Source organism: Motacilla alba, chromosome 2, assembly GCF_015832195.1.
Source record: "Motacilla alba alba isolate MOTALB_02 chromosome 2, Motacilla_alba_V1.0_pri, whole genome shotgun sequence".
Classification (NCBI taxonomy): Eukaryota; Metazoa; Chordata; class Aves; order Passeriformes; family Motacillidae; genus Motacilla; species Motacilla alba.
Window position 1 is genome coordinate 15,488,187 of NC_052017.1, and position 18,990 is coordinate 15,507,176.

General features: G+C 38.1%; 1 protein-coding gene across 5 annotated transcripts in view; it reads right to left on the reverse strand.

Moving 5' to 3' along the window:
• Positions 1–3,499: 3,499 nt before the first annotated feature.
• The window catches only part of WAC (WW domain containing adaptor with coiled-coil), a 58,331-nt gene continuing 42,840 nt past the window's right edge, over positions 3,500–18,990 (reverse strand). For 4 of the 5 annotated variants that reach the window (XM_038161956.1, XM_038161947.1, XM_038161963.1 and 1 more), the window contains 5 exons: positions 18,758–18,906; positions 15,201–15,319; positions 10,284–10,470; positions 7,067–7,194; positions 3,500–4,743 (listed from right to left, as the gene is read on the reverse strand). In XM_038161956.1, the coding sequence (XP_038017884.1) occupies positions 4,674–4,743; positions 7,067–7,194; positions 10,284–10,470; positions 15,201–15,319; positions 18,758–18,906 (653 nt within the window). In that variant the 3' untranslated portion in view covers positions 3,500–4,673. The remainder of the gene's footprint in view (positions 4,744–7,066; positions 7,195–10,283; positions 10,471–15,200; positions 15,320–18,757; positions 18,907–18,990) is intronic. The other variant, XM_038161939.1, reaches the window with a different exon arrangement.

Consider the following 18,990-nt stretch of genomic DNA (forward strand, 5'->3'; position numbering starts at 1 on the left):
AGGATAAAGCTGATGCCTACAGCTATGAAAGACTGAATATTTTCGAGCATCTCTTGCAGACCAGAGACAGAAGATAAACTTAGCAGATATCTAAAAAGAGCAATGTGTAACTGGAATACAAAACTAACAATGCTGAAAATATTTTTTTGCAGAAGTCAACGTCTATATGGATCTAAACTGCAAATTAAAACTTTTGCTTGACTGACTACAGAAAAACAACTGTCAAAAAAAGGGATTTTCTTCTTTTGCTAGGCAACGAAACAGATTCCTTCCACATCAAAAGCTCAAATTCTTAAGAAATAATATAAAACAAGTAAGAAAACCAAAACAAAATAAACCTCCACGCATCATTAATCAGCAGTGATGGGCAGAAGAGTAGTGCTGACGTCAATGTGATGGCACTTTCGCGCAGAAATCTCCTCTGCTGCAAACTTCCAAAAATCGAGGCATTATTTTTAAAATGTCCAGATTTGCCTCGTTATAATCTTTTATCTGTAAATGAGATTGATTTGGTCAAGGCAAAATATTATTCCAGAATCAGCAGTAAGGATGACATATTCACAGAAACATCCAGCTAATTCCAGGTGGACTTGATTTTTAACTATAACTATATATAGAACAGCTGTGTGTTGATACAGAGGTGAAGTGATTGCCCCTTACACACAGTGGACTCGCGAGTCCCTGGGCACCAGGGCAGTGATGTTCAGGGTACATCATCCCTTCCTTCCTTGCAGCAGAATATACAATACTGGCCATGGCAGCCAAACTCACAGCAACAAAGGACTCTGCTACGTCCTCAGGTTGGGTGACGCTGGAATAAAAGGGTGACAGTAAGTCATCGCCTTCTCTGAGCCACTGACTTAGAAGGCATGGCACAATGACCCAGTATTTTCTCATGTATCTTTGGGGATAGTCCTGCAATGAGGCTGCTCCAAAAAAGAATGGATATTTTACAAATTCTTCCTGGCCTCTGTTATACACTCTTCCTGAACATATTTTCAATTGCAACAGTAAAGACAGCACCAGTATCCACCAAAAGATAAGATGCTCCTGCCAAAAGAGATGCAATTAATGAAACGAGTCTGAAAAGAAAACTGCATTGCTACTGAAGATCAGTGCAGGCAGGGAAAATTGATGCAAATTGAGTTGCCTACAGCACCTTCAGGTAAGAGTCAGTGAATTCATTCACCTGCAGAAGTATTAGAGTGCCTTAACAATAAAGTAAAAATAGGAATTCCTTGGGTCAGTCATGTAATTTTATAATTGTATTAAGCTGCTCCTGCTGTAGTCCTTGAGCATGCCACAACATGATAAAGCACTAGCTCACTGGCAGGCACTGCTTGCAGTATGACTGTACCAGCTCAGACAATCTCCCCAGTCATTCTGAAGGCTGCTTTTCTATTCTACTAAATAGGTGCTGAGCAAATGCATAACAACAAAATCAAGAGCAACATATGCAACAACAGTTCTTTCCCCAGTTTCTCATCATTTTTCCTTGACCACCTCTATGAAGTAATTAATACAGAAAACACATCTCACAGCTCCAATCAACACCTTCTGAACACCTGCCTAGGAAAAATACAAGGTTTGATCCAGGGGAATTTCACTCAATTTGACTTACAGTGCAAAAGGTACAGAGCAATTCAATAAGGCCCCTTTAATTAACCAGTGTGAGGGATAGCATCAGCTTTAGGATGGATAATTAATGATAAGCTGGTTATCTAGTAATAAGTCTCAGCACACCTGCTCATTTTTGTCCAGCTTCAGATACACGATTTAATAGGGAGGAGAAAAATCCATGTTTCTTCCCCAAGAAGTTTACAGAATGTTGGTTTTGGCACACTACAGAATTCCGAGAGGGTCTCCGGATCACACAGTAAGGCCAGGATTGCATTTGCATCTTACTGAAGCCATTTTGAAGGACCTTAACCTTATCTACTTTTTGTTTAATGCTGACTTCAAAGCAGTGTCTGCAAATCCTCTTCTTGCCTATTACTAGCCAAAGTCTGGCAGGCTGTCTCTCCTCACCCAGCAACAGCTCCAGGTGTTGGAAGGGTGTGGAGGATGGGGAGGAAAGCTATTGCATGGGGAGCAAATACAGAACCCAACAAGGTGTGGACATGTCATCAGATGATGACAAAGCAGACACCTTTATAGCAGAGCTAGGGAGGGCATCACCTGAAGAAAGAGCATGTCTCTGTGCGATGGGTATTTATGCAGGTGCTTTGAGGGGGTTAAAGTGGCACATTAATCCTTGTGACTCCCAAATTATCTGTGACCGTTCGTACTTTTATGAAAGTTTTCAAGTGATAAACAGACTAGCAATTTTTAGGCTGGAAAGGACACTCTTCTGCAAAACTGCAAGATCAACAGGCAGTAGTTAAACAGAAGAAAATTAATTCAAAACAGATTTAAAAAAATTATTCTAAGTAATTTTCTAAAAATAAAATTAACTTCTGAGGCTCATTGACATAGGATGTTATAGAGGGCAATAAAACAAGCAAAAGGAAACAAAATAAGCTAATGGAAATAGACCCAGCATATCTATTAAGACAGAAACCACCTTTGCCTCAGCAAGTAACAAAACAGCAAAATACCTAAACTAAGGACAGCCACCGGTGAGAGATCCCTTGCACATCCCCATGCACTTCACATGCTATCTCCCTACACTTGGGCAACTTCCAAAAACAGAATGCAAGGCAAATATTAAAGTCTCAGGAAGAATTCTGTCACTCAGCCTTGGATCTCTAAAAACGTAGAAACAATGTATGTTTCAATTAATTCATTCAAGATTACTCCCATCTTCTGAGAAAAATCAAACATTTGCATGATATGAAACACAACAGAACATACTGGGTTAAAGAGTGAGGAAAAACTGCAAGTTCATCTGTCCCAACTTCCCATTCTTGTTGTTAGGTATTTCACCTTGCTCCATTTGCAATGTTTTGTTAAATCAGAGCATTCAACTTCTACTGATGAAAACCTGATTTTAAAAATCAGTCCAAGCTCACTCAACACAAAAATCGAGTACCATTTCTGGTGCTGAGATTATTTTTTAAGAACAAAACACAAAATATCACATGTTCACATGTCAACATCTGTATTATTCTTTTCTTTTTTTAATCCATCTCCTACTATCTTTCCTACTTAACAGACTGCTGTGACATATACACCTCTACAAATATTAAACTAGTACTGCCATCACGATTTCTGTCATTTTTAAGCAAAGAAAAAGTCACATTTATTTTGTAGTAGCAATAGTTTCTTTTTTATTTTTAATATACTTTAGGAAACAATATACAAAGCTGAGCTTTTCCACCATTTTCAAACGGTGAGTTGCTCCAATTACACAAATTCAGCGTTTTGTGATGGTTAAGAACAGCAGTCAGCACCAGACTTAAACAGTTAGCTACAACACAAACATCCTTCGAAATGAAATGTCATAATATCAAGACAGGTAAACCAGGAGTTAACATATGACAACTGTTGGGGAGGTGTCTTAAATCATCCTTGTTGAATTTTATATTTCCTTAAATATTTTATACATATTTTCCTGTTTACAAGGTTTAAACAAAACCTCCCTTGAGGAATTATTTAAGTACAAAAATGTTCAACAAGAACAGTTCTAATAAAGAATCCCCAAAAAGACCAAATTTTAATGTGTTGACCAAAGGAAATGAAAACCAGTGTTTCTTTGCTTTAACATGTTTATTACAACAGATACAATTCACATCTGACTAGCTTTTTTTTCCTCTTTCCCCTCCCACAACCATGTTAACATGTTCATTGGGCTATTTCCTTATATTTGAGCAAGTAATGTACTTTCAGCACACATGCCCAGCAGTACTCTAAGTCCATTCTTACAGGGTGCAAATGGAAATACGTTTCAATAATTTATACAAACAAGTGGGTTATGCTCAATCACTGCAATTTTAAGCTACTGTACACAGGAATGAAAAGATTATAGAAAAAGTGCCATAGCAACAGTGCCTTAAGAAAAGAGAAAATTAGAAGCATTAAAAAGCTGATAAAATCAGATTTAGGATTTCACGGGGAAATGGAACACAGAAGATGAAAAACATTTCTCTGTAAAACAGAAATGGAGAAGCACTGCTCTCGACTCGGTGCAAGTGTGGAAACAGTTGTTTCGTGGTATTTTGTACATTGCCCAAACTGTTGCAGCCTTAGACACAAATCGCCTGGCGCTTGCATTGAATTTTAGGAAATGAAAAATTTCTGAATGATAAATTAACTAAAAAAAAAAAAAAAAAAAAAAAGAAAAAGAAAAAAAAAAGAAAGAAAAAAAAAAAAAAGAAAGCTAATTTTGCAGACAGGTTTACATGTAAGAGGCTAGGTATTTAGCCACCTCAGCATTGATTAGTTTTGGATGTCTAAGCTCTGATACACATGGCTTCCCATGGCTTCACTCTACAAAATATATTTACAACGTGAAGAATACATCTACAAGAAATCTACATTTCAAGGGTTTTACAAATCATTCTTGTATCTTTCCCCTGAATTTGACTCCCTCCTGTCCCCTTCCCCATGTCAACTTTTTTTTCTGCCCAGCTCAACGGTCCAAAGTCTACTCAAATGCAGCTCAAAAGTGTTAAGACTGGGCATCAGTTTAATAGTTCCTGTACTCAAAACCATGTGCAATTGTTTACAATTTTTCACACCATGAAGGAATTCTGATTCTTTAGCTTTTCAAGTTCTTTAATTTGTTGCCTCAAAAATAGTATCCTGCAAGAGAAAAGAAATTAATTAGTATAAACATTTCCACTATACAGATGTATTAAATAAGCATCTACACAAGTACTTCTACAATTTCAGTTAAAGATATCAACTTCCTTAGCCCCATCACAATATTTAGATATCAAGTTAATTCCCAATCTGTTCAATAACATACAGCCATGTGCAGATGCACAAAGGCTTGGTGCGTTTGACACCTTAGTTCAAAAAACTACGTTGCTGCATTTCTATTACGGCTGATACACATTTGTGTTTAGGTCTGCTCTTCTCTTGAATGTAGCTCCCAGAAAAAGCACAACACTGGCAAGTAAGCCAAGTAACTGAATAATGTGGAGAACAGCATTATGCCATTGTCATGTAGTTTTCCAAATCGCAAAACAACCTGAAGTGCTCTTAAAAAAAAAAAAAAAAAAAAGTGAGTCTTCTTCTCACTTGCTTTTTTAAAAGTATTTGGCTCTGTGGCTAATGGTAGTCACTATTTATGGTAAGCTCCAATCTCAAAAACATTTGAAGCATCATTAAAGGTTATCTAAGATAAAAAGTTATAGCTACACCTTGCTTAAAAATGAATTATATTGCTCACAATTTCTTATACCTTTTTTTCTCTTCTTCTGAACTGACATAAGCAATTACCGTGACTAACAAACATCTGATTCACAGGACTGCCTCCCAGAGTTTTTAATGAACATTTTGAAACCACTTTTCATGATGCTAAAGTGTAATGCAAACATGTCAGTGAAATAAGAAAATAGTCAGCGAGAATTTAGGTTTTATATAAATATTCTATGAAGCTGAAGCAACTTTAATAAATGCAGAAAAAGAAACAATTCAGCAGTTTTGTGGAACACTTTACAAATATGTGCCCAGTTCGTTAAAAATGAATTTTCTACTGAAAAGTAGGTGGAAAAGGATATATTAATATAGAGACACTGAAAAGGTAGCATTGAGCTTCAAGGCATGGGCCATACAAAATATATCAGCCAATGAAAAGTGCCTTTTTACATGCTGTCAGTTATGATTCAAACAATGCATGTGCTTTATCTAGAGATGAAGTTCCTTCTTGGAAGGAATTTAAGTAGCACTCTCCGGTGCAGAAGTACAGAAACAGTATCAGCATTTAAATGTACTGATTTGGATAATCCCATCCTTTGCAAAAGCCTCCCCATCAACTTGGTTACTTATGCCTTGTATTCCACATCTTTGGGATTGCAGCAAAAATAAAAGATACATGTTACTATAGGCTCAAAGTCATAATAATAATTATCCATTGACAGTTTAAGGATACAAAGTGTACAAGAAAGAAGGTGCTATTTAATGAGCTGAACAATGACATTTGACATGTTATTTCAGATCAAATGTGCAGAGACAAACCTTAGGAAATTAAAACTGTAAGAAACCAAGCCATTCATGAAATACAGAAATCATAATTCATGTAGTGAAGTTATGAAAAAAAGCTTCAGAAAGAATGCGTGTTTTCAATTCTTTATCAGGAAAGGTTTACAAATATATTATAGCCTGCTTCTAAAGGATTGTTTCACTATCTCCCAAAATGCAAGAGCTTCTAGAATAAATGCAGCTATTTTAGCAGCATGCAACACAATTAAGGTGGCTTCAAATATTAAGTCAGAAGCACTGTATTCGAACTGTGGTGTGACTTAATAGTTGGGATAACATCACTGAAAGAGGAAACTGAGTATGAAAGCAGATACAAATTCATGACTACTGGTGAATATTTTGAGCATGTATTTTATGATTACAGTTTCCAATCTTGCATGAAAGTATTCAAAAGCCTGGCTGTGTATCACTGAAGTGACACACAGGACACCTGCTATCACTGACTTCAGATGCAAAATCTGCTTTGCTATAAGCAAACATTGTATTTCTCCTTTACTTGTGATGTAAATTACACCTGCTCAAACTTGCTCTGGCTTTAGATCTATTGAATCTCTCATATCAACTGTAGTGTTTCAGATCAGGATAAACTGTGCACACGTGTACCTATGTGATCTATGCATTATGTATGGGCTGATATTCTAGAAGCATGCTGAAATACTGTGAGTTCATCAGTTCTTTGTAATGCACTAAGGTTTCTGCAAAGAGAATTCTTTTCTATCCAAGTAAAAGCAGATACAGAAATTGCATATCTGGTTCTGTTTAGTGGAGAGAGACAGGCAGAATGTACACAGGCAAGAGAGCTTGCAAACACGGCAACTACTGGTGTGCTTACAGTCATCAGTAAACAGAACTCATGCAAAATAATGCAAGAATGAAAGTCTAATAACACCCTAAAAACTGAAGCAGAGCACACACTTACCTTTGCTCACGCAAAGTTGCTTGAATTTCACATACTCGAACTAAAGACCTTAAATTCTTTAATTCAGTACAAATTTCTGACATATGCACACTTCCCATGTTATGGGCTTCCTCACGTAATCTTGATGCCTGCAGTGGTTAAACAAAGGTTAGGATTTTGAATCATGCATTGGAAACAACTGGCAGTAGCCAGAGAATTGCTGCATCAGTGTCTCTTCAAACAGCAAAGCACTCTAATTTCAAAAGGCAGTATTAAATCAGAAGCACATTAAGTTCTCTACAAAAGCCCATTATGAATCACAAATAAACAACACTGCTGCCCAGAAACTGTCTAACCTACGCCTATGCTAAGGCAGGGCTAGTTTAGACTTTCTTGATCCCAAACATTTACCCAACCTAGTTGAAAGACAGTACGTGACAGGGCTTGGAGTTTCTAAAATAATTTTTTCAAGTAATTCAAAGTCTCCAACCATGATTCCAATGGCAGACTTAAATTTCCCATCTAATTAAGCCTTAGTGACAAAAATAACAGAATGCCATCTTCTTTCCAGCTACCTTCTACCTTACAAAAAACCAAACCACTTTGCACCCCTCTTCAGGTGTTCTCTAACAGACCAACTCCATTACTTTAATATTCCCACTCAGTCAGCTGGACATAAGCAGAAGTGTAAATTTAAAAAGCACAACCTATCCAATTCCCAATTTGTGCATTTCTTGAAGTGTACTGGATATGACTCCAGAGAACTCAACAGCACCAAGGAGACCAGTGTAATTATCTGAGGCCCAGTGTATTACACTGCAATAGGGAACAGGACTTCTTTCAAGTGGCACATGGAAAAACTGTTTCAAAATACAGCCTTCCCTGCAGCATTAATGTTTAGCAACGTTATCTCTGCTGCACTGGGTCTGGCTGGGATGGAATTAATTCTCTTCATGGAGAAGAGAACGGTGCCACATGGTGCCATGTTTTGAAGCTGTGACCAAGCCAGTGCTGTCAACACAGTAACATTTTAGCTATTTGTAAGCCGACCCTACACAGCATCAAGGGTTTCTCCCTTTCTCTCTCTGACCTGCTCTCCACCCAGCATATACATGGTGGGTGGACAACAGGCAGGGAGGGAACAAGCTGACTTGAACTGACCTCAGGGATATTGCACACCATACATGTGCTATGCTCAGCAGCAAAACTGGGGGACAGTGTTCCAGGGTTGCCATGGCTCAGGGACTGGCAGTGCACTGGCTGGCTGGAAGTGACTGCTTCCACATCACTTTCCTCTACCCTCTTTTACTCTTTGACCTGCTTTTACCTCAACTCCCAAGTTTTCTCGCTTTTGCCTAACTGCTTCCCGTATCCAACTGGGGCAGAGTGAGCAAGTGGCTGTGTGGTGCTTAGTTGCCTACTGGGATTCATCCACATCTGCTTAGGTACTTGTACACTTAATTTTCCTTCCCAAAAATAATGCTATTTAGCACAGGCCTTCATTAGCTTTTGGCATTTCTCCAGTTCAAAGCAGCATTTTGTGTTCTAATTCCTGACATTAAAAGTTTTCATTTCTGGAGTTTATTAACATCCAGGAGTACCCTGGTCTCCAGTAGGATGTAACTGCCCATGTCCTCTCTGCACAACTCCAGTTACTGAACTGTTTTTCAGTTTCCCATGTTAAGTGCTTTTTATGAGTTCTGTGAGGTAATTGCTGTAATTCAAGAATGTTTTAGCTATTAACTACTGCACAGCACATTTCTTCAAGTCCAACTGCTTTAGCACATACTTGTCCTGACTCTTCTAATTTACTTATTTATTTATTTTTCAGTTTACTCCAGCATGTGCTCTTCTGCTCTAAATTCAAATTACACTATATACCTGGCAGCTATCTGAAGAAACCAAGGCACAGGATTTTTAGTCTCTCCACTTTATCTATCTTAGCTTCCTCACTATGTACTGCACCTGTACTTTCATTCACTTTTATAACAAATATCTCACTTAAGTGCCTCACTCAAGTGCTACTATTCAAAACTGGTCTATAAACAACATCACCATGTGAAATCATCTGAAACAGCGGACAGAACAATACAGCATGCAGCACAAAGGGAGAAGTACCCAACTGAGTACATGACTGCTGAGATTTTTGATCTCTTCATTACCAACAAGGGAAAAAGACCCCAAAACCTATGCACTGCATAAATCTCCTTTCTATATTAAGATACCTGTGAATTCAGTAGACCATGAAAATAACACTTTCACAACCACAGACCAAGGCCATAGGTAAGTGCCTGTGCTACACCATTTCCTTCAAGACACTCCACAGCAATGCCTCAGTGTCTGACTCAGTACAGGCTGGTAATGTCTGAAAACCAACTTTAACAAACCAGTGAAAAGAAGTAAGAATCCTAACAGGGTCTCAGTTTAGACTGTGTTTGTGAGAGTCATCTCACAAGTTACTACCCAAAAGTCTCCAGTGTAGAATTGTGCCAGCACGCATCAACTCTTAAAAAGACCCAAATAAACTGGGCTAGGTAAGATTATTACCCCAAACAGACTGCATCAGATATGGCTGCCTGTGGAAATAACTTAACTAGATTCAATAACCAATATGGTTCCTTTGAGTAATACATTCCATGCAGCTGACATGCATCCAGTTTCCCTGTATTACTACAACAGAACAGGTTTCATGCAACTAGCTATAATATATGGATGGCAGTTTGACTGGATTTCCCATTATGTATTAATAGCCCAAATTCAGTCTGAGTACTCTACATCAATTCACAAACAAGGCAGAGTTTCTTTTACACTGTGTAGAACTAACACGTCAGTAACTAAAATCATGGAGTATTCTCAAATAGTTTAACTCTGTACCTAATTTATAACATTTTCCACATAACCAAAATATCATTATGAAAAAATATGTTGAACTCTATGTTCTCTGTAAATTTCAACAGAACTTCAGTAATAAGAGAATAGTTATGAGGATACCTATTCTCTGAGGGCATTTCAAAAGCACTGACACTTCAAGTGAGACTGAAAATACCCAACCACTGAAAGGCAAACACATGTAAAACCTGCAGGTCTGGCCTAATCTCCCTTTCCTCTCTTCTGGCTGAGGACAAGAATAAGGGTTTTAATACTTTTAATTCCTAGAAAAAGCAGCATTAGTAAGAAACTCAAATTTTAAGCTACATATTATGCACTCTCACAGGTAACAAAGCAAAGGAGCACTCACCTGCTTTTCTGCGTGATCTGCAGGCCAGCCTTGAACATGCTTTATAAGGTTTTCATTGAAGTGTGCTGCTAGCGTAGGTGTTAATGAACATGTGGGTCGTACAGATGTATTCTGTGGTGCAGGTGTTGAGTTTGATGCACTACTGCTAGAGGTATGATTTGGACCTGGTGATGGACTTCTTTGACTACTAGAAGAAAGAATTGAAAAAAGCAAGTGAGCGTTTAAAAACATATGTGAACCTATAGAGAAATGAATACTGAAAATTCATTGCTTCCAGGCAAGAAAATACATAAAGTGCTCAAACCACAAGTAAATACTTCTGGTAGACCAAACCTGTGCCACCTTTGCACAAACCTCGAACTTTAATTGGAACTGAATGCTACAATGTAACAGGAGGATTCTGTTGTTAGGGTTTTGTGTTTGTCTGGTTTTTAACTCTTTGAGTGCTGTTCAAGAGATGTAAGCTGTGCCTAAATGGTGCTGGGTAGAAAATATACATATATTTATGTTCTTCCTTTGAACAGCTGTAAATCTAAGATTTTCAGTAATGATGGATCAGATGGGAGGCAAACAGGTTTATTCAAAAGAGGTTTGCCAGAATAATCATTAAGAACAATGCCTGATGTCCTGATCTGAAAATACAGCCATATGGGATTTGAGAAGTTTACTACTCATGTCAAAACACAATCTACATGGTTTTGTGACATTGCATATCTTTACTGAATGCACTCAGGAGAATAGAAGTATCACAGGAGCAGGGTGTTTGTAGCCATGAAACCCGACTGCTTTACTGGAACATACTCAGCACAACAGCGACGGTACCTCACAGTTAAATGTTCTTAGGCACTACACTTACTGAGAAATAGTAGCACTAATTGTGTAAGTGCAACTCTCCCACTGGCAGAAGCTTTTCAACACAGGCCATAATTTCAGCCTATTTCTTAAAACTTTGTATCACTTACAGGAAAGAAGAAAGTATTACAAAGGAGAACCAAATTTTAAAGGACTTCTGATTCATCACCTAACCTGTCGGTCCCTTTGAAGACTGAAAACATCCTTACATAATGCAACTATCTCTCTAGTCCAATGCCCAGACACTTACCCTAATCAACTCACACTTGCAAAGAATTACAGCATTAAGAATTACAGCCAACAAATTGGATGTCTGACTGGACCTGCTGAGACAAAGCCAGAGAGTCACCAAGCCGACAAGAGGGATGAAGCACTTCTCCTATAAAAAAGGCAATTCCTCCCCTCTTTTCAGAGCTTATGAGATTCACACACAGTATCTGGAGCACTGTGAAGTGGGAAGCCTAAACGGGACAGGAATTAAACTGCTATAGCAAAGGAATATGGCAGAGGACCACACAGGTGACTAAGGGGCTGAAGCACATGCTGTATCAGAAGAAGCTTAAAGTTTATTCAGTCTGGAAAACACAAGACTGAGGGCAAGAGGACTGAGGGATCTTCTTGCAGATTTTTACTACTTTTGGGGAGAAGAGACTCTCTTCAGAGATGCACAGTGACCGCACAAGAGGCAGAGACAAGCTGCAACAAGGGAAATTCTAATTAGACATGAGGAAAAAAATCACCATAAGGGCAGTCAAATATCAGAAGATATTCTGAGATATTAAAAAAAAAAATCACCTAACTAATGCCCTTAGCAATTCCAACTTGCCAGTCCTACTCTAAGCTGGGACCAAAGTAGACCACAGCTAGAATTCTGTTCCAAAGTAATTATTCTAAGTTTCAATGTATTCGTTTACCATCAGCATAGTGACGGTGCAGAAACAGGCTACTTTTATTAATTAAGGAGAATTCAGGCATAACCTTATTTACTCCTTAGTTCTACTATAATTGAATTTGCCTCAATGACTTGCCTCCTCTTCATTTATCAGCCTGTCTTCTCCTATTCCTACCTACTTCATTAGTAAAAATTATTCTAACCTATCAGAAATGTTTCAAGAAAATAAATAAATAAAATCTGTGGGCTTCTCAAAAATGAAGCTGTATCTTAATTATGACTAAAACATACTGTCACAAAATATCCTAGGCACTGCTGTGTTAGCAGCAGGGGGAGCTATGAATGCAGCAATGACGGTTCCAAACTACCACAGTATTTTTAAATGCTTCACTAAAGGGAAATACTTGCCTTAGCTGAGTAAAAGACTGACTATGCCACAAGTAACAATGCCTCCAGAGAGGCAAAAATATCTGTATCAAGGGTATTAAAACATGATGGTTCTGAAATATACTACTACAAATGTCAGAATTTTACAACCTACAAAAAATGAAATACCTCCCTTCCCAGCACTTTCCCAAGGCAAAGGAAAATTCTTCTCAATCCTTTCTGAAAACAGAGAGAAACTACCAACCTGATAAAACCATTAGTTATGGAAGCACTAATTTAGTTTCATATTTAAACCAGCCATAATTGATTGTGTGTCTTTGGAAAAATCTCTAACAGTGAGACTTACTGTATGCCTGCACTGTGTTAATTTCCCAACTTAAAATGGCTGAAATGTTCACTTCTTGAAAGTTAACAATAGCTACTCAGGTTTTCTCACACTGTGTTTCCACCCCAACAAGTCAAAAATAATTTTACATCCATTTACTTGAAACTTTTAATGAGTCAAGGAAATGCAGCTGTGATGAACTTCTGCTCAATTAATCAGTATTTAAGCTGGAGAAAAATGCAACCTTAATTCACAGAGCTAAAAAGATTTTGGACCATTTGTCCACAGTTCACTTTGCTAAATTGTTGTTCACGCCTATAAAAGTAAAAATTGCTCCCAAGAGCAATTCCCAATCCAACCAACTATTTTCACCTACAAAGGAATCATCTGTTCCGTACCAATTCAGACATACTGCCTGGACACAGCAAATCTTCTCCAGGTAAGTAAATCAATACCTGAACTGGTCCACTTTCATTCAACTCCACTGCACTCAACAGCAGAAAATACCAGCCACACAGGTTTTTCCAAGTCACCTGTTCCTTTATCTTCCACTTGCTGTGAACGAGACGCTACCAAAGCAAACTGAAATCACATCAACTCACGATGCACAATACAGCAGAGTCACAAACGTATTAATTTCAGAGACACAGGACACTGAACAATACTGAGACTGTCTCAGTATCTTTCACCCTGGCCTGCACACTGGCTCCTGCCCTCAGCCACGGGAGTGTGCTACCTGCACCATGCCCCTGCTTCCAGCAGTGCTGGAGCACACTCAGCTTCCTCCACCAAAACGCTGATGCCAAATGGAGCAGTGGGTTGCTCCAGAGGGACAGCAGATCCCTAAACTCACTGTAGGTAAGGGTCATGCCAGAGTACAAAGCCATGTGTAACCCAAAGGAAGGGCGAGATATGGACTAGCAGGCCAAATGCCCACCAGTATTAACTCACAGAGACTCAAAGCCATGGTAAAGGTTTCCAAGAATAAGACCATCTTTCCTAAGAAGATTTCCAGTGCAGAGAAGGTGATGAGCAAAGAAAAAAAGGGTCTGTGACTGAGAGCTGTCCCCCAAAACCTCACCACTCCTCATAAAAAATAGCTTATCTTGCTGCAAAGTGTAACTTTATCTTTGGTACTGTAATTCATAAAGATTTAAATAGCACCATTCATAATTACTAGGGAGTGGAGCTGGACACTTTGCCTTTATTCTCCTAAAAGAGATAAATGAGTTATAGGCTTGTAATCAACCAAAGCTTAGAATCAAGTGTCTGTAAAATAGCCTATATTAAAAACTCAAAACTTCTGACTTGCTGGTGTTTGTACCCTCGAACTGATCAATACTCCAGGGTCTCCAGTAAAGCCAGCTTCTGGGACAGGACTGCCAAGCACACAACAGATAACCTAGTCCCCCAGAAAACCTCAAAATACACATCTCTTCTCCCCACAAAAACAGTCAAAACCAACAACAACAATAAACTACACAAAACAAACAAACAAACAAACAAACCCTGAATCAAACCAAAATCCCCTTTGTTATTAGTCCCAGAAGGGCAGACAAAAGTATCTCACTATTTTATGATCTGGAAAGCACCACCATGTGTAGCTTCAGGTATGCTGACAATACAGGAGTATTGGGTTTTGGTTTTTTTTTTTTTGTTTTAATACCATACCATACCACATACCTTATTCAATCACTCCAAAAATCCAGCTATTAAGAACTGCAGATTTACAGAACCTCTAAAAAAGTCAACTTCTTCCTACCACCATTCTATACCATGACTCCATCACATATCTGACACGACTCATGACACATCTTTGGTTAAAGTCCCTGGAACCAATGTGACAAAATGCAGAGCATCTGACACTATGAACATCATTCAAAAAAAATTTCAAAGATACAGATTCTAAACCCACCTTGTAAATCAATGGTTAAATGTTGGTATCATGCAACATCTTAATAAGTTGCAATGTTGATAAAAATATCTGGCCAAGGAAAGGTATTTGTGAAACTTACTAATTTAAATGTTTTCCTTTAGAGCAGCAATATCACCTGATAAACCAAATAATCATGCTAATTTCAAAATCAAATTACACTACAGCAAGACACTACAAACACCTAACACTAAGCATCACAGATTCTCTAACTGCAGAGAGACAAACTTCAAACTCTGAAATCACAATACAAGGAATCACTTATAAAATTGACACCAGAGTGACAGAACACAACTATGAGCTCCATTTTGCTTCTGTGAGAATGGTCTAATGATTACCCCAAAAATGGAGAATCTACCACATTAAATATGTAACAAAGGTACTTAGCTGCATCATCTCAGTAGCAGCAGATAAATATAGCAGCAGTTCAATAAACTGGCCAAAGAGAGTCCACTAACTGCAACACATACAACACACACTGAATGCAGATAAAAACTAATGACAGAACAGAGAAGCATTTCAATATACCTTGAACGCTGAAGAGTTCGTGGAGAGGCAGGTTCATGACCTGCCTGCTTGTCAGCTATTACTGGCTGCTGAGGTGCTGCCTGGGAAGCTGGTCCTTGTTTAACACCTGGAGTAGCAACCTGCAAAGTTCAAAACTTTGTAAGAAACAGAGAAAACCAAGGAAATTATAGCTTCAACATCTGTGGGGCTTTTTGATGCAAGGCCTTTTGCTTACACAATTATTATCTTCACAAGGTGTTCTTTTAAAAAAATTCTAGTTCTACAGCTGTGACAGAAAGATATTTTTTTACTAAGAAAGGGTTATTAATAGACGTAACAGAAGCAAATTTAGACCCATGTGACTTGTCAAAACATTGCAAGCTTATAAGGCAAAACAGTTCAACTCAATATTATTTTTGATTGTATCTTCCATCTGAGCACTGAGCTCATTTCAACCTCAGAAGAGGTATTCATTACCCAAATAAAATCTTCATGTACAAATTTAAGAGTTCCCTACTTGAAAACATATTACACAGTCTCTAGAACATAATTACATCACAAGCATATTAAAAACATCTCTAAACAAAAATGGAAAAGAAAATCTAAATAATATTTATCAGTTTGCTGCTCCCTTTTCTCTAAGTTCTAAACTCATGGGTGACTACAAAAATAATCATCAGTGCCTTCTTGCTTTCCCTTTGTAGTACACATTCAATGCAAGGTATTAAGATACCAGAAGTAAGATACAGTCTTTTCTGTGAATTTCTGAACTACATCAGGATGAGAAGTTTGGGAATCTAGTAATGTCTAATTTACAGCAAATGAAGTTCAAGATACTTCATCTCACCCAATGCTTTGCATACGTCATACTTCAATTTTGAAGTACGTACAAGAGAGGTTGAGCTTCAAAACTTATCCTCCACTCTGCAAAATTGAGCTAACAATATTGAGAGAAAAGGGAGAGAGCAAAGAAAAAATGGCTTCTAAGGATCCATAAAGACAAAAAAACCAAATTGTCCATAGGGATCCATAAAGACAAAAACCAAATGTCTCTCTGGCATTTGCTGACTTCACATTAGTGTAGATTACTAACTAGTGGTCTCCCAAACCTCCAGAAATTCTCTACTTCAGAAACAGACTTCCATGAAACAAACCACAGATGGTAAGGTAAACTCAAGACATAACTTGATTTATTTAAATATGCAGGGGAGGTTCTTAATGCAAATTCAAACTCTTAAATATCTAAGAGGAAAAGTCACCTTTTAAAATTATCATCAAAATGAAAATGTGTTCCTTTTGGTTTTCAGATTAATAGGTATATACTAAAGAAGTCTGAATAGCACATGAGAAGTCCATGGTACTAAAAGGGAAAAGCAAGATAATTGCAAGGTCACTCTGCTGTTGAAAGAAACAGAACTATATAGTTCAGGAGGGTGAAACAGTAGCAGATCGTAAACTGATTAATGAGAACAGACTACACAAGTACCTTTATGAAACATGTAACATGAAGAACTTTGCTATTAATGCCTGCATTTTGCCCAGTGTGTGAGCAGACATTAAACCATCAAGGCTGTTCAAACAGAACAATTTCAAAAGGGAAGTCTATCAGCAATAAAGGAATCATGCAGCAGATCCAAACTCGTAAAGTAACCAGCTCCTTGGCTGGTAAAAAATAACAAAAAAAAAAAAAAAAAAAAAAAAAAAAGGACCATAAAGAAAAGGTGGGATTTGTAAAATAAATGTACCACAAAACCTTTCAATTACTCTATGTTTTCCAAGTGTTTCAAAGACTGTAAATACATGTACCAGAAACAGAAAAATAGTAAGGGGTAAATAATTCAAAATTCAAAAAAACAAACAAACCAACCAACCAAAAAGCAACATTCTCCCTGAGCTTGACAAGTCTGTATAAAGTGCTTTACACAACTACTTTGCAGAAATTCAGAACAGTTTCTGATCACACAATACAGGCACAGCTAAAAGGCTAAAGGTGACCCCCAGGCTCCTGGAGTCTGTGACCCCTGAGCTGCCACATGCACACAGCACCCCCATGGGGAGCCACAGCAGCTTCAGACTGAAAGCAGTGCTGACATGTTCAAGCAGTCCTAAGCAGCAGCACTGTGCCAATGGCACTACTGTAGTCCCACAGCCAGCTCAAATCCCTGTGCATCTGGCACTGGGCTCTTCTTGCACAGGGCTACTTCAGCTTTGTCTGCTCTAAGCCCATGTGCTCTAAAACCAAGTGTGTCCTGGCACAGCAGCACATCTGGATTAGACATAATTTACCTCAAACTGTACAACTGGACAAGCTAGCCTGACTCACGCATCCAATGGGCTGCTACAACAAGACATGCTCACACCGGAGCTATCACCACCTAAGTTCTCATCTCATGGAACTGAGTTACACAAATACGAGAACTATCAAGACAGTTCTTTTACTGAACTGGCAAAGTATCTGCTGCAGAACCAAAATTTGTTACTTCTGGGACTAACAATCAATCTCTGGGTTGTAGAGACCAGAAAAGATCTACTTCCAGTTATTGACAATACACAACTTAAGAAGATTCTTTTTCATATCTCAGGATTTGGAAGTACCAAATATCTCAACCCTGCTATTTGATAATTTCATTACTTGCCACCTAGCTATGGGATGTGAGCACAGATTGAGGATGCAATCCAGGGTCAGAAACCAAGATAACAACCAGTACTGGTACACACATGAAGCTCTGCAATCCATTGTATCACTGTTAGTCAAAAGAAACTGGGAGAATCACTTGGTTTTCTTTGTACCCATGAAAAAATCTGATGAAAGAAAATAAAGCATTTTGAATATAATGAGGAATGCAATGTGCTCTCCTGAAGAGAAAAGTATTCCTCAAAGGCATCCAAGACATTAGAGGTTCACTTTTAAGTAGAAAATCGAGAGAAAGACACCTCAGCTAAGCAAGAGTGGTGACAGAGAAGACAGATTTTAGGAAGGTGGGGGTGTCTCACCCCAAAGTCTACAGTTATGCTTTTCAGGAAGAACCTCAGGAGCTTGTATGCTAACTTCAATTAACATTTCCTAGTCACTGATCCAATGAAGGAATTCTGAATGAACAGAGGTGAGGAGGAAGGAAAGGAAAGGGACATTATGTTATTGATCTGTAAACACCTAGAACACTTCTAAACAGAATCTGAGACAACTTCAAGTTAATTTCCCCAAGAAGTTCTCTCCCATTCCAAACATCTTTTATTGGGTAAGTCTAAATAATTGTATCAGTTGGTGCCTTTGAAGTATGCTTTTGTTTCTATTTAAATATGCTAGAATACCAATGCCTTGGTAACATCTCCAGACAGCATCTGAGGCAAGCATTAAGAATTTCCTCAAGAAAAGTAAACTAGATTTTATTCTGGAGCTGCACTGCCAAAATACAGTCAAGTAGCTGCTTCTAATTCTTTGTTTGTATTGGTAAAGAAAACATCCATATTTTATTATCCTACATACAACTGTTAGCACATGGATGTACAGGAACAATATTTAATATTCCGTATAATGGCTTCTTACTACAATATGACATAAGTCAAAAGGAGTTTACCTTCTGCTGGGATGATACTGGTGGCGTAGTCATCAAAGGTTTAAGTGGAACAGTGTTAGTCTGTGGCGTGCTTATCCTTGGAGACACATATGATCTTGGTGATGAGGCATCAGATGTTAAAGACATTGGAGACTGATTAGATGGCTGAGCTGTAAAGGAAAAAAAATGCTTTTAATTAAATCATGTCCTATCATAAATGTGAATTCGATTTTCTTTTGGTACTCTGGAGTATG